Here is a 16,674-nt window from a genome sequence, read left to right as displayed (position 1 = left end):
TATACAGCACATGATCGCGGGCCAATTTAGGCAAAAAGCCATCGGTGTCAACGGGGAAGAAGAATGCGAATGGAGGGATCAAAGGATCTCCTCGTTGGTTGTTTTAAAGAGGGACACGGGGCTCCTGCTGGGTGGCCATTGTGGCGCCACCACAGTGTGAGAGACACTTCGCCATCTGTCTGGCTCATCAGTGCTTCTTCCAACCCCCGTGGGAATATATATAGAAGCCCCTTTCTCCTTCAGAGGGCCTGTATACACTTCCGTCCCCAGTTTGTCCCACATTGATCTCTTAAACAGGCGATCAGAGTGAAGAGGGGCAGAAGGTATAATGTGCAGGTTTTTTTATTGTCTTGAGCGGGACATCTGCGCACAGCATGTCTATCTAAAAAAAAAAAGAAACACCAGGGCGACAGCTTGAAGGAGTGGCCAGTATTGATAGGTTAGTGATCAGCCGTGGCGGGTCCCTCCTGTTGGCAGCGTGTTCAAGCTGCTGCCAGCCAGGCCACACATGTTCCTTATGCCACTGGTTCCCACACCTTTTCACCCTCAAGGACCCCCAACTTGGGCCTGCATGGGCCGTGGCTCAGCGGTCCAGGCACCTTGGCTGGTAATCCAGTCTGTCAGTGTGCCGCGGGTTCGACTCCCGATCCCGACGGCCTTTACTCCATGTCATCCCCCCTCCCCCATCTCTCTCCCCATTTACTGTCAGCCTACTGTCTGTCCCTCCATAAAAAATATAAAATAAAGGTGAGAGCCGCAAAAAAATGTATTAAAAAAGGACCCCCAAATTGACACAATTATTAGCCCCCATTTGAAAGGATGTGCCAGGATCCCCCATAAGAGAAGATTTTTACGGCTCTAGCAGTGATTCTCAACCCGTTTAATTTCAAGGACCCCCAGTTTGACATGCGTTAGTCTACGGACCCCCCCATTTAATGGCATTTCTGTCTCTGGGACCCCCAATGTATATTGTGAAATCATTTAAAATAATTTAGCATTGAGAGTGTTACTCCATTTGGTTTAATTTGTACACTCTCAGAGTTACTGTACAGACCCATAAGGGCCCATTTGGTTCCAAGCTATATCATTTAGCTGGGGGACCCACTGGAACTCCCCCAAGAGCCCCATGGGGGTCCGCGGACCCCACTTTGGGAACCCCCTGCCTTATACGTTAACTTGCATCTGTTCCTCCCGTACGCCTAATGAAGCGCCAACGCCTCCGCGGAGCAAGTTACTGAGGCGCCTCCGTGTCTTCAGCTGTAATGTTTACTGTGTGTGTGTGTGTGTGTGTGTGTGTGTGTGTGTGCAGCTTCAAACACAGTCCCCCCCCATGGGAGTTATGGAGATTAGTTCTGACAATATTCCAAACGGCCATGTGTTATTATTGTTATTATTTTTACAGCCTAATAGGACGTCGCCTCACGTGCGCGGCAATGTGATGAGAGAGAGGCTTTATATGGTGTATCGTCAGGTGCTCCCATTCTTTATGCTCGTGTGTGTGTGTGTGTGTGTGTGTGTGTGTGTGTGTGTGTGTGTGTGTGTGTGTGTGTGTGTGTGTGTGTGTGTGTTTGTGTGTGTCTCACTTTCCCATAGCCTAGTTCAGAGCGGATGTTTGATCTCATAGCCTCCGAGGCCGTCTTCACGGTCTGGCTCCCTCTCTCCACCGTGTTGATTGATTGTTCTTTATTTGTTTGTTGCTTTCTTGGTTTTTTTTTGTCTTTCTTGCTCTCGCCCTTTTTTAAAGAGACTCCCCCCCACACACACACACACACACACACACGCAGATTACACATAGACACCACCTCATAATAAGCATAGTAACTCTTTTCCCCAAGAGGTAAATGACAAAATGAAAATACCAATACTTTTTTTTTTAAACATCCGCCCCGCAGATTCGCTGCACTTGCTCAGCCTAATAAATTCCGGAGGCAAAGGCCGTCTGCTTTTCTAATTAGATGAATCATCGCGTGGTGATATTGCAGGAGGTTTTTCAGAAGAGTAGGAGTTCCTGGAATTGATTGATCCGGTCTTTAATGTTCGCGTTTTGTTTCTTTTAACCGTGCCTCCGGGCGTTTTAGTCTCTCTGAAGTCTATAGTCTATGAGTGCCTCAAACACTGAACGAGACGCATCTGGCAGCCCTAGTGCAGGAGCAAATAAACAGTAAGGGATGTAACGTATCCCTTTTAGAACAGTGGTCTTCAACCCTTTTCATATCAAGGCCTATTATTTATTGGGTATTTGAGCCACGGACCACCATTTGAGATGAGATTTAGCCCCTCAGATCCAAAACTAACGAATACTTTTGTTGTCGTTGGAAGATTTTGTCCACAATTCCATGCTGTATTGATGCCCTTTGGTACCATAGGAGCAATAACAGGCAAAAAAATGGTGTAGACTTCTTGTAAATGAAGTAGTGGAGATGGAGAATTTAACTCTTGAGGGGTTTGATTTGGTTTCATTTCACGCTCTCAAGAGTTAAAGATCTATAAGGGTCCATTTGGTTAGCAACTGTCCATCATTTAGCTGGGGACCACCTGGAACCCCCTCAAGGCCCACTGGTGGTCCCCGGACCACATGGTGGAAAACCACCGCTTTAGAATAAAGGGTACATTCTGTGGATAGCCAAAAAATAAGCACATATCATTAGCTACTGAAGAGGACTCCCTTTTGCCAGGTCCGCCCTGAGAAAAGCAGCTGGACCTTGCTTGTTCCCCCATGGCATTGGTCCTGGCCTGCAGCTTGTGTTCAGTTCACTGTCAGTGCCCTTATGGGAACTAATAACCTCTATGCACATACGCCATTTTGGAAATAACTCTTCCTACTTCCTGGGCCTCTTCCGACTGCCTTCACAGGTGTTACCGATGATACTAATTAAACTAAGGCTATACTGTAAATGTTCCATTTAGTGTGCAGTGGTTCTCAAACGTTTTGGACCCCCGTGACTCTGAAGTGTGTACAAATGGAACCAAATGGACCCGTAAGGGTTCCCATTTGTACACCCTAAGAGTTACACACCTGTAGAGGGCCATTTGGAGCCCAGTCAAGGGCCCTTTCAGATCCGCCGGTGTAGCAGGGTTTCCAATTAGTATCATCTGTAAATCCTGTGAATGAAATCGGAAGAGGCCCGGAAGTAGGACGAGTTATTTCCAAAATGGTGTACGTATGTGCACGGTGTATTCTCCAATGGCGGGGTCAAAGAACCGGGACTAATCACACAATCCAAGATGTCTTGGATGTGTCAGTCAGCACATGCCATGAGCGACACTCCGTTATGTCTCATTTATTATTTTATCCACGTGAGCACATCGCTCACAGGAAACAGCTGAAGTATAGATGATGCCTCTCCGTCTCCCTCCATTATCGGTGTGCCACCTGCAGATGCCGTGTTGGCAAAAACAACCCAGCTCACTTAGGCCCAGTGATGTTCTGTGTGCACATCAGTAATGATGATGGAACTCTCTGTTCCATGCCCCTATATCACTGGTGTGGTGCGTCCCCATTGTGTGTGACAATCACCCATGCAGTATATAATCTAATCTCCTTTAGTCCACCTATAGTTACAGATAGATGTGTGTGTGTGTGTGTGTGTGTGTGTGTGTGTGTGTGTGTGTGTGTGTGTGTGTGTGTGTGTGTGTGTGTGTGTGTGTGTGTGTGTGTGTGTGTGCGCAAGTGCATGCGCATGCGCACTCTGCAGTTTTCCATTTGCAGTTCAGGGGAGGGTGTGCGTTTACTTCACTGTATATACAGTATACTGTGTGTGTGTGTGTGTGTGTGTGTGTGTGTGTGTGTGTGTGTGTGTGTGTGTGTGTGTGTGTGTGTGTTGCTTTGGAGCACGTGAGACGTGTGAGCGAGCCACATGTGAGATGCTGCTGCTGGGATAAATATAGATCCATGTGATTATGAAGATGTGAGTGGATAAGAGTCTTCTACGGCAGAGAGCCATGGAGAGAACAGGGGAACGGGGAACCCCCTCCCCCTATATCTCCACCTTCTCCTTTCTTTCTGTCCTCATTTTGGACTGTACACTTCACTGTAAAATGATGCCTGAAGGAGGTCTAAGACCGAACGCTTGCTATAGAAACAATTTAAATGTCAGATTTTGCATAAATCAGTGCTATTGAACACACTTTTACGTCTGTGTGTTCCACAATGGAAAGTATTAAAAAGCGCTTCGGACAAAACCTCCCGACTCCATTGGACCCTCAAACTGCCTGCTAAAACAGCTAACTCCACCACCTCTTCCCCTCTCATGAAAGTATAATTGACAATATATAAAGTCACGACACCAACTTTGATGAGGCAGTATTTTACAGTACTAGTATTACAGTACTTTGTTATAAGAAATGAAGGTTTTGGACAGCTGAGATATGCAAAGGCTGCCCTTTTGTTTGTTCATTTGGTTTCCCTTTGGAGAAACTCACCCAAGCCGTGTTATTTCAGAATCCTGAATGTAAAATAAAACCCTACAGAATGCACACCTGTATCAGCGGGGGGCCGGTAAACGGGGCTCCATCAATGTCTTATTTCAGATTTTACTGTACTTAATTATTAGTATTAGTATTATCTGAGGAACCGGAACAAATTAATTCTGCTATTATGTACCAGTACACAAACCACGTAATCAGGCAACAACATGACCGACAGGTTTCAGATATACAAAATATAAATACCAAATATAGGGCATGTTCACATAGACTTAATACACACATGGTTATATCTACTACACACATGGTTATATCTACTACACACATGGTTATATCTACTACACACATGGTTATATCTACTACACACATGGTTATATCTACTACACACATGGTTATATCTACTACACACATGGTTATATCTACTACACACATGGTTATATCTACTACACACATGGTTATATCTACTACACACATGGTTATATCTACTACACACATGGTTATATCTACTACACACATGCAGACAGTATGCATCACCCTGCAGCCCCCTTCTGCTGCATTGCCCAGGCGCACGCGCACGCACACACACACACACACACACACACACACACGCACGCGTGCGCACACACACACACACAGGTCACTAAAGCACACAAGAATGCACACTCGTTGCTCTTTTTCCCTCCTTCCCTGCCTTTTCCTTTCATTATCTCAGTGTGGTGTGACACACACACACACACACACACGCACACACACACACACACACACACACACGCACACACACACACACACACACACGCACACAGTGAGATATCGATCGAAGCAGGCCACAGGTTTTAATAGAGCCGGCTTCAGGCTGTGTGTGTGTGTGTGTGTGTGTGTGTGTGTGTGTGTGTGTGTTTATGGAGGAGATCAGTAGGGAGATTCTGACACATCAACAGTATGGGCTCATCTACAGCTCCTATCACCTCGACAACTCTCTCTCTCTCTCCGTGCGTGCGTGTGATTGCGCGTGCGCGCACGCGCACTCCCACACATTTGATCTTTGTCATGCTGTTGGCGCCCAGCCTAGTGTGCACTATAGTTGATCACCTGCTGTCACTTCTTTTCAGTAGGAGGCGTTCCCTCGGGTCCTAGCTCTCCTCTTCAGTCTTCCTCACGCCTCTCATGCCTCACAGCAATGCTGTTTGCGATCCTCTGCTGCAGTCGCGTGATTGTTGTTCTCTGCACATTAGGCCATAGCGTTCACATGCACTATGTCTATATAGGTGCCTCTAAAACAATCTTTACATTAGGGCATAGCGTTCCGTTCACATACATGTACTATGTCGTCTACTATATAGGTGCCTCTAAAACAATATTTTTACAATAAACCGTACGAGAAGTGACCAAGATGCGACCGTATAGCGGCCGCTCTCTAAGCCGTCGATCACAATGCGTTCTCAGGCCGAACAGAACGCTTATGTAAGTTCAAAATAACGACATTTTGACTTGGACCGCTTTTTATCGGGTGCCCAAGCACTCTGCACTACCACCAGTGTTCCCAGCGTCTTCCTCGTCTGCCTAAACAACAGCATATTATACCTATTGTTACTAGTATACAGTAATTTCATCGTATTCACTATATTCATCTGGGAGTTGTATTATCTCAAAGGTATATAGGCTATATTAATAAGAGTTCTGCAGCTTGAGCTCCAGTACGGGAGCTCAAGCTGCAGCCGTGGCCTGCAGCTTGACCTGCAGTCAGAGGAGGACTCTAGCTCTTGGGGCGGCTGTGGCTCAGGCGGTAGAGCAGGTCGTCCAATGATCCATGGGTCGGCGGTTCGAATCCCGGCTCCTCCTGTCTACATGTCGAAGTGTCCTTGAGCAAGACACTGAACCCCGCGTTGCCTCCAGTGATTGCCACCATTGTTGTGTGAATGTGGGAAGTGAGGACGCCGGCGTCGACTGTTCGCTGCTTCACCCTATGAATGAATGGACCATTGTAAGCGCTTTGAGTAAGCACGTAGTGCATAGAAAAGCACTATGAAAATGCAATCCATTATAGACCAGGTTCTTTCTTCATAGTGTATTAGTCAGGACATACATTGTAGCTCTGAGAATATACCAGTTGGTTAGTTGTTAGTAATTACTAATTTGTCAGGGGTGTGGCGGGTAACCTTTTCACTTTTCAGGCACATGATGCCTGAATGTAACTAATTCGGCAGCAGTAACATTAGCGCTTTCTCGCAGTCAGTTGTTTCTTCATGTCCATATGAATGAAACCGCCGTTTGTTTCGTTTTCTGTTTTTAAATTGGATTTGTTAAAAAAAAAAAAAAAACATTTGGCATGGCGCTAGAGCAAGAACGGCCGAATACCGGCCATGTTACAATAATGCAAGAATAGAATCGTTTTAATAAAACGAAACGAAAAAAGTCAATAATTTAAATAACTTAAATATTAAAGGTAATTCAATTGAATTCTGACTACTTGGGGAGAAACGTTTAATGCACATCAGACAATAATCGTTGGTTGTTTTGGTTCAACTCCGTTGATCACTTCCATCGTGCAGCCGGTCATCATTGTTAGATGTAATCGTATCGAAATATGTTACATGAAATGCTGTGTGCATTACGTTAAAACGATCTATAGGAATTCAGTTATCATTTTGCGACTCTGTTAACATTACACAATGTCTTGTTATGGCATGTGTTTACCTTTGTCCTATAGCATTTGTTCCTAGAAAACAGGTGTTGAACGTTTCATTCGAGCACATCATTTCGGTACCAAACTCTATAGGCACTGTTCCAGCTCCCAGGCCTTGCAGCTTCTTCCCCTTGTCACTCTCCTGTAAAGCAGCACTGTCATCTATCTAGGTGGGACAAGGAGGGGGGCATTTTAACCTTCCCAAAGTCCTGTCTGTGCACTTATCAAGTCTCAGCTAGCCTCGCCTCCCCTCCCCTCTCTCTCCCCTTAGCTGCTCCACCTGCAGCAAACATAAATATTCCATCAGACAGGAAGGCTGGGTGGAGACTAAGAGCCAGCTTTCCCTCTGTGAGGAGGCTGAGTCACAGCTGGGACCGGGCTGGCCTCGCATAGCACCCAAAGGCATCCGTTGAGCGTTGGGCCTGGAAATAGAAAAGAAAATGTCAAGCACTCTGTCTGTACTGTACCTCTTCACCCCCAGTTTTCATTAGTCATATAGCCTAAAAACTAAACAAATGAACACGTCGTATACCTTCTACCATCTCTAGAAAAAGAACAAGGACAAAAATACTACACTTTCTTGTTGGGAACCGGCAAAGGCTCAAGAAGTCAGTAATTTGTGGAATTAAAAATACATTCTGTTTTCCTTCTGGTGTTTCTCCTCTACTGTCTCCCTTCTACTGTACCTTTTCTGATTACAATTCAGGCATTTAGCACAGTAAGCAACGTAAACACAAGGTAATACATCAATACATAGAATTAGTCATCTACTGTAGGATGGATCAAACCAAGAACCTATCATCAGTCTAATCAGTATAACATCAGAAAATCAATCATTTGTACATTGAAACGATACACGCTACAAATGAACCTGCGATCTGTCTACATAACATGCTATACTGTGCTACTGTATGTGAATTACATTTGAGCCTTTTGCACAAGCCTGCAAGGTCGTCGTCGAGGCTATATCAACCAGTCCCCCACAAGCCTTCCATCCACTAGCTCCCCCCTCTTTATAGCTCGCCAGCCTATTTCTCCTCCTCTACCCCCTCCTCCTCCCCTGTGCAGGGAGTTTGGGTCAGATGTGAGCCTGTACTCACATGGCATGAAGGACGGAGGCAGACACCACAGAGAGGAGGGGGGGGAGGAGGAGGGGGGGAACAGGATGAGGAGGAAGAGGAGGAGGAGGAGGGGGGGAGGAGGGGGAAGAGGAGGAGGAGGAGGGAGGGGGAGGAGTAAGAGTAAGAGGAGGAGGAGGAGGGGGGGGGGGGGGGGGGCAAGAGGAGGAGGGGGAAGAGGGGGTTATGGAGAGAAATATCAAATTGAATCCCCAGTGTAGGAAAGGAGGCCACGTCTGCCCTCAGGCCTGTCTCTGGCTCAGACCCACCCATGATGGGAAAAGGCCGGCCAGCCACTGACTGACCTTAAGATTCAGTTGACCGTGTGTTTTTTTATTTCTGTGCAGGGCTGTAAGGGAGATAAAATGCCCTGTTAAGTTTTATTGGGATGTCAAAGGTGTTATTTTGTATCTTCACCAAGCAGCCCTATAGCTCGCTGTGCTGACACATCATAATGAAGGGGCCCAATTGTCCAGCGGATGCCTCGTGGCTATTTACTGTAGTACTGTGTGTGTGTGTGTGTGTGTGTGTGTGTGTGTGTGTGTGTGTGTGTGTGTGTGTGTGTGTGTGTGTGTGTGTGTGCACCTAACCCCTGCATGCCCTTCAAGGAGATCATATAGGATGGAATGCCATGAAAGATGATCACGAGAAAGGGCATTAATTTACACATACACACACACACACCAGACTCTCACGGAGACACAATCGCACACACAGTCCCATTGGCTGGCAGCGGCGGCCATGACAGATGGAGGAGTTCAGTTCAGGGGGGGGGGGGGTTTCCATGGCAACCTGAGGCTGTGTTACCATGCACTGTTCCATCATGTACAGTGGTTCTACCATGCACGGATGGATGGATGGACAACGTTGTTGTTGTTGTTGTCGTGGTTGTGGTTGTTGTTGTGGTTGTTGTAATGGAGATGAGAAGAACGCTGAGCGCTGACTCATCATCATCCCATTCTCAGCCTCTGACCCAGTGAGAACAACATGCGCCGCGGGGTCTAATTAACATTCTGATGGACTTGTTTACCAACAACACACCGGCAGGCTCTTCAGCAGCCCGGGCATGGAACTGTGTCACCGTCGATGATGAGCTGATTTGATTTGAGAAAATGTCAAGCAATGCTTTGAAATGAAAGGTAATTTATATTCAGTTGGATTGGACCAGGCAGTCAGTGCCAGTGCACTAAAAGGTTTGCATGAAGCTCTCGTAGCACACATTGTGAATCTCAGATTGACGGTGCGTGAGCAATTAAGTATTTAAATCAGGCATTATTAGACTCTTTTCCCCGCTGGTCTTTGTTTTTGCACAACCGTTCTCGGCACCACACTGAAGAGAATCGTCACTTTAAATTCAGTGCATTCCAATGTCTCTCTCTCTCTCTCTCAGCCACACAATTTGTGCTTTTTCGTCCCTTTTCACTCTGCGCTCTCCCTCATCGATCCTGCTTAACCCGTTTAGACCTGAAAACGATTCTAAAAATGTTTTCTAAATCATGACAGTTTTCTGAAAAACCCTATTTCGTGGAGCCCCAGAATTAGTATGTATTTGGCCGCTGTTCCAGGGACCCTCCAGAGTTAAAAACATTCGCTCTGAAAGAATATAGATTCAAAGATTTGCGCACACATTTTCAAGATTAAAAATAAATAAATAGCAGACCTATACAAGCTCAAAGCTTGTAGATCTGCTATTTTTCAATGGCTAAACTAAAGTATAACGACGCTTAAAAACACCCCAAAAAGGGGTCCCCGCCCAGAATGGGTTAAGAGCAGACGAGGCAAAGCGCTCGTTGGCGCGGTGCGCGACTAACTAGATGTGACAGGCGCTAAAAGGCGGCGGCGCTGCCTGGCTACCGCCGCAGCACGCACAGCCATATGGATCACATGCCTAATGGCCCCCATGTATGGAAATACACACAGATGGGCGGACGCACATACAGTAAGGCCTAGATATTCATAGAAATGCACACATGCAGCACACATGCTGCTGCACACACGGAGACACGTACACTTTGACACAGATAAGCCCACTTGGATAGTACTGTACAGTGTACTGTACACATACACACAACCTCTGACTTAAACCCTAGATACCCGAGATACTTTGTTGAACATCATATATCATATCGTATCATAATGTCACAAGGGGTCTATTATTTATACAATTTCTTCCCCTCTATACCAGATCTCGTCGCTGAAAATATAGTCTCATCTATAGATTAAGCTCAGCTTGTAGATGTGCTGTCTTCGTGAAATGTTTGCCCAGAAATGGGACGCTATGCACGGGGATCACGTGGTTGGAACGTGAGAGATAGATAGATGTGCTTGTGACGGCGAATCTCCTTGGAACGTTTGAACTTTGAACATGCACAAAACAAGATTCAAAGGAAAGTATGCACGACACGTCTCTAAAAAAACGTTCAGGTGCTGATGAACAAAAAGATACGTACAGGTGAAGGAGAAGTATAGTCCGCACACTGTTTTCGTAGCTCGCCACAGGAAATGTATTTATTCAGACGTTTCGACGTTTCGACCCCCTTATGGGTCTGCGTCAGGTATGATCATACCCGACGAAGACCCCATAAGGGGGTCGAAACGTCGTCATCCTTCTAAATGAATACATTTCCCGTGGGGAGCTACGAAACAACAGGCACAGACACACATGCTGTAGGGCGCTCCCCAATAGCTGTGCATATATTCATAACATGCTCCGAGCTGCTGCGTTGTTCCTCGCCGAGGAGGTCTAACACTGCAGTGATACCTAATTTATGCTCCGGTCGCAGCGCGTTGCCACGTGCCCTGGGAAACAGCATGAATTAGGCATCACTGCAGTGTTTACCTTTTTTCCCAGGGCACGCGGCACCGTCTCCAATCCGGCTTAACGCGCTTGCGGTGTTGTAACTTGACCCATTTAAGACCTGAGGACGATTTCTAGAAAATGTCTTCTAAATCCTGACGGTTTTGTGAAAAACCTATGTTTCTATGCCACTCGTTCTAAAAAACATTTTCATGTCAAGGACGAGATATATGTATTTGGTGTGTGTGTGTGTGTGTGTGTGTGTGTGTGTGTGTGTGTGTGTGTGTGTGTGTGTGTGTGTGTGTGTGTGTGTGTGTGTGTGTGTGTGTGTGTGTGTGTGTGTGTGTGTGTGTGTGTGTGTGTGTGTGTGTGTGTGTGTGTGTGTGTGTGTGTGTGTGTGTGTGTGTGTGTGTGTGTGTGTGTCCCAGAAGCAAAGATTTGAGTTAAAAATGTTCACTCTGAAAGAATATATAATTATTCAATGATTTGCACCACATTTTCACGATTTTTCAAAAATAGCAGATCTACAAGCTCATATAGTGTGGCACTCGGTGCCGCACTATGAGCTTGTAGATCTGCTATTTTTCAACAGCTAAAGGGGTTCCTTGGTTAAACTTGGTTAAAAGGACTGTTGTTGTCGTCCTTGTGTGATATGCATTTCGGTTGATTTTGGATTCGGCTCCTCTGCTGAATAATGCCTCTAGCGCTTGACAGTCAATCGATGAGAATTGCGCTCTATGAGCAAAACCTTAGAGACAGTATCCCTCACTTCCTCGACGTATCTACTTCACCGTATGTCTGACTGCCTAGTATTGATCGACTCTTATAACCTCTCCTCTCTCTCTCGCTCTCTCTCTCTCTAGTGAAAGGCGGAAGCTCCAGGTGAACATAACGAGTCCCATCCAGTGCAGCATGAATGGCAGGAAGTGCACGGTCATCGTGGAGCCCAAGATCAACCAATCACAGCCCGACTTCACCAAGAGCCGATCGGGTTACATACTGGCCGTGCCCGGAAACTAAGCGCAGACGAAAGGGGGGAATGAACAGGTTTTCCAAAGCAGGGCCAAGATGAGGTTCCATGACCTGATTCACTTCTCCCGTGCCAAAAAGAAAAGTTGACCTTGTCCTGTAGGTTTTCCCACGCGACATTTCGATCACGAAATGTATCCCGAATCCGAGATTTTGCTAAACATGTGTTTAATATGTTCACTATGCGACTTTTCTTTTCTCAAAAATGTCAAAATGCTTCGCACTGTACAATGCGTTTATTGGGTTGGTGTGAGAGGACTTTAAGCACCAAGGTAGTCGAGGTGAGAGGAGATTATGAGGTGTCCATGCTCTGAACATTCCAAACGAACTCCAAATCAAAGGAGTAAAACAAACAAACAAACCAAAAGCCAATAGTGGCATCATGTTCCACAGCAATACGATAAAGAGTACCTTTACGCCAGCTTGAATTACTTGCTTACAGTCCTGAGACAGTATTTACTTATTTTTAAGGACATATTATAAGGAATATGTAATAATGCTCTTTTGAAAACCTACCTAGATGGTAAGTTGATTGAACATAATTCCGTAGTTGTGGTTTAACTCCCCGTGTGGGTAGCAAAAGACGCATTGCCAGTGACATAATGGCCGGTAAGAAAGAAAATATGTTTCCGTGGTTTCTCACGGGGGAAAATGGAATTTTACTAGTTTGTTTATGTTATGGAGATGTGTTGAGCACATCCCAAATTGTCTTTGCCTGCTCTGAGAGGGAAGTGCTAAAATCTCTCATAATTTAACTTCTGCGTCTAAATCCTTTCTGCTACAGTGCACTGTCGTTGCATTGGTAATACTCTCCCTGCAAGTGTAAATTATGCAGAATATATGCAAACGGCATAAAATCATTGTATAATGAGTTTCGCCCGTCGCCACAGCACTTATATGGATGCACAAAGGGATGTTAGCTTTCTAACGGCCAAATGAAATGAAGAATGCAACTACACAACCAGGAATAATAGAAGATATACATTCAAATCAAAATAATTAAAGTGCTTACAGATGGCAGCAATTCCCATTGCACTTATACAGTTACCATTGTACTGAATTTATAAGAGCTTTAAAAAGCAGGCACACCGAGACCAATTTGCTATTAGGATTAAAGAACTAGATTAGAATTTTACAAAATTGTGACATGCGGTATCTGTGTGCAAGCAGTGTGCAGATGCGTGCATAACAGATCCCCACAATCATGTACCAGCAAAAAGGATGCAGAGGCTAGTCTTTTGGGCTTGAAATTAAAATTACGTTCATTAAGCATTCATTTGTCTTAGACTTAGATCATGAATGTCCGATGTCAGAATTGTCCAAATCTCGTAGACGCTAGAAAGCTGCCAGCGTCCTCGTGAAGACTGAAGACACGAGAGTATCACAGTGCAGTTCGTAACGGGCCCCCCATGTGAACTGCCTTCCAGTTCCTGGAAGTAGCGCAATTTGTTTGTCTTTGTCGTCGAGTCAATGGCCTAATGACTTGTAGTGGGGCCCCTCAGCTCACCGCTCTTGAATGGGCCGGCTCTCGACGAAATATCCTCTTTCATCAAAGAGACCAAAAGGAGAAGCTTAGAAAGTGAGAGCGAGAGAGTCTGTGTAACGTGCCTCTCCCTATGTGTGTGTATGTGTTGTGCGTAGGCCTGTGCCACTTTGCCCTCTCCTCTCCTGGGCTGTGTGTGTGTGTGTGTTGTGCGTAGGTCTGTGCCACTTTACCCTCTCCTCTCCTGGGCTGTGTGCCAGAGAGGCTGGCCAAGAGGCCACAGTGAGCCGCCGACTCTGCAACCGACTAACGATGAGTGTTCACAGCCCTGTCGTGCTGGAACTCACTACCTGCAGTCTCGGTGTTCATTTAACTCTCTTATTGTCAAAATGACAGGTTCATTTGGGTCGCTGTTTCCTCTCTCTCTCTCTCTCTCTCTCCCTTAAATTAAACACAGTGGTTTTTACTGTGTATGTACGCGACTACGCGACAGACGTTTCCTTCCTTTACCGGTGGAGAAAGGCCACTATGTGCGCTTTTTGTACAATTTATTGTTTAGTTTTTTTATCCTCGCTCGAGAGAATATGCGTGAATAGGATATGGAAACGAAATATCACTATAATGAAAAACTCGCTCTATAGGAACCCTCCCAAGTGGTTGGTACAGCATGTACTGACAAGCTGTGGCATATATGTTTATATCTCCGCAGACAGACGCTTTCCCAGTGGGATGCCAGTATGCTTGCGAGACCTGGTTGGCATACATACATAGCCTACAATGTATCTAATATTATCATCCTATATAAGCCATAAATGTTTTTTTTACCCCCTTAGTTTATGCTAAGTTTGTACTGTTTCCTTCTCTATGCATTTCTGGGAACAAAGCAAGTTTGCTTGTTGTCCATAAAAACGCTTTTAGGGCTCAGTTGTTCAATCATCTGACAAGAGTTATTCATATACAGTACTTTAACCCATGTGAAATCATGCCGTAACGGATTTGGACATTTATATTTAGTTGCGAACCAGTGTCATACAGAAAATAGACGTTCTGCAAGTTCCGTGTGACAGCCGTCTCTCAAGTAATAGCAGTAAAAACATGTCCACAGACAACCAAGGGAAGGAATGCATCTAAGAAGCAAGCTTTTTTAGTGTCTAGAAATGCGGGCCCTTTTTCTCCTCCAAAGGAGAAACGTTAGACCACCCACTCTCTCCTCCTGTCTGGCAGACGAGGATGGAATCCTCAGGCCAATTGAGGCACAGGATTGGCCTCGATAGGGGATGGCACTTTCACGTCCACCTTGCGCTCCAGTTGCAGGCTTCAGATCAGTCCACAGCCAGAGAAGACACACAGCTCTGCATGCCCACGCAGACTTTGTTGAATTAGTTTACTGTGTGTGTGTGTGTGTGTGTGTGTGTGTGTGTGTGTGTGTGTGCGTGTGTGTAGGATTATTGACTGTGCTCTGATAAAATGACAGCCTAAGGTAAAGCTACCCAAGCTCCCTAGATGCTTGGCCTAGTTAGAGTGGTATGAACTGGCGTTGAATTAAACCAGTAAGGAAAACTGGTTACTTACTAGTCGCTTTCAGAGGAACCGTAATACAAGGATTGGCGTCGTTTGACTTTCTTTTGAAATAACATATAAAATCGGTTATCTTAATTAGTTTGTAGACCCCAGTTCCTTTGAAGAAGATGATCTCCATTTTTTGTAACAGATGACCTTTCCCCCACCCCTCTGTTGGTTGATAAGAGCTTTTAAAGCTTGGATCGGACTGTTTGGAGTAAAATTATGTATTTAGAGTGTGGATTAGCGGAGTGACATGGCTAAGTGATGGGGCTAATGAAGGGGATGGAACCCAGCTTAGCACATATGGCTGTTAGTAAGTGCATGTGTGATCAGAGTGTGCCGAGTGTAAACCACTTAAATAAATCCCTGTGTTAGACTTATAGTTGTACGACGGACGGTGTCATGTGTGGCGGAAAGACAGCCGAAGCTCACGGCACGTCGCCCTGCGAAAAGCTTCGTAGATCTCTTAATTTTTGTTTAAGTTTACCGGCGTCGACGTTTTCACCTATATAGTGGCACGCCCCAAAATAGGGACACGGGATGAAAGTGGTTCATTAGAGGCAGTGGTTTCCAAACGATTTAGCCTGTCGCCTAAAAGATAAATTAGACATTCCTCTGGGAGAAATATTTGTAAAAAAAAAAAAATTGCAGATCTACAAGCTCACAACGCGCTGCTTGTAGATCGGCTATTTTCACTACCTTCTTAAACATTTGTTTTCTAATTTATGGAATTTCTTAGATTTTTATTTTATTTATTCAAGAAGATTACTTAGAACATTTATTTAATTTGGTATTAATTCATGAAAACTGTAGCTTTTTGGGGGGGAATGTTTTTTTTATTTTTATGTTTTGATAATAACATTAAATAATTATAATGAACAATTAATTAATTAATAATAATAATTAAAAAACAAAAATGTAGGAAGCTAAAAGTTAAGGGACCCACAATTATGTGTTTGCGAAACCACAGATGGGTCCCGCCCCACTGTGTTTGGGGGAACAGCATGCATTAGAGTGTGTAACAAATGTGTACCTGTAAAAAGGGTCGCTCTCTCAGAGTTAAATGAACACTCAGGATTTGACAAGCGTGGCTCTCTCTCTCTCCACAACCTCCAGCAACGAGAGGTCCCTCTCCACTCATCATTAGGATGGAAGGAGGACCCACTGTCATCCAGCACAGCTCCTCTATACTCCCCTCTTCTCCCCTCCCCGATCCAAGGCTAGAAGGAGGAAGGAAGACCCACTGTCATCCAGCACAGCTCCTCTATACTCCCCTCCCCTCCCCTCCCCGATCCCTGGCTAGAAGGAGGGAGCCAAAGCCATACTAATTGCCAGACGCACACAGCCTCCCTCGGCCTCATCTCGTCTTCTTCTCCCTCCTCCTCCTCCTTCCCTCACCTTGCTTTTCCCATTTCCTCTCCTCCGCTGTCAGATTTCTTGGCTCTCTGCCCAGGTGGGCAGATTGTATTGTGTTCCAACCTGCAGGCTATATAGTGAGGGTCTTCTCCTAGAGCTGGTGGTATTGAACACATCAAACACAGAGATGGAGTCAAGAGAGATAATTACAGACCCCCCC

General features: G+C 45.4%; 1 protein-coding gene across 2 annotated transcripts in view; it reads left to right on the top strand.

The window, feature by feature from the left end:
• myo1d (myosin 1D) overlaps nucleotides 1-16,674 on the top strand; it is a 126,537-nt gene extending 109,863 nt beyond the window's left edge. The window contains exons 22-23 of one of the 2 annotated variants that reach the window (XR_013965812.1): nucleotides 11,887-13,693; nucleotides 13,753-16,674. Coding sequence is in view for 1 of the 2 variants with exons in the window: in XM_080789916.1 (XP_080646042.1) it covers nucleotides 11,887-12,043 (157 nt within the window). In the remaining variant the exon portion in view is untranslated. Of the gene's footprint in view, nucleotides 1-11,886 lie in introns of both variants that reach the window. The other variant, XM_080789916.1, reaches the window with a different exon arrangement.

The sequence above is a fragment of the Protomyctophum bolini genome (genome assembly GCF_963924005.1).
Source record: "Protomyctophum bolini genome assembly, chromosome: 18".
Classification (NCBI taxonomy): domain Eukaryota; kingdom Metazoa; phylum Chordata; class Actinopteri; order Myctophiformes; family Myctophidae; genus Protomyctophum; species Protomyctophum bolini.
Note: the sequence above shows the minus strand (reverse complement) of the source record. Positions and strands in the feature narration are given on the sequence as shown.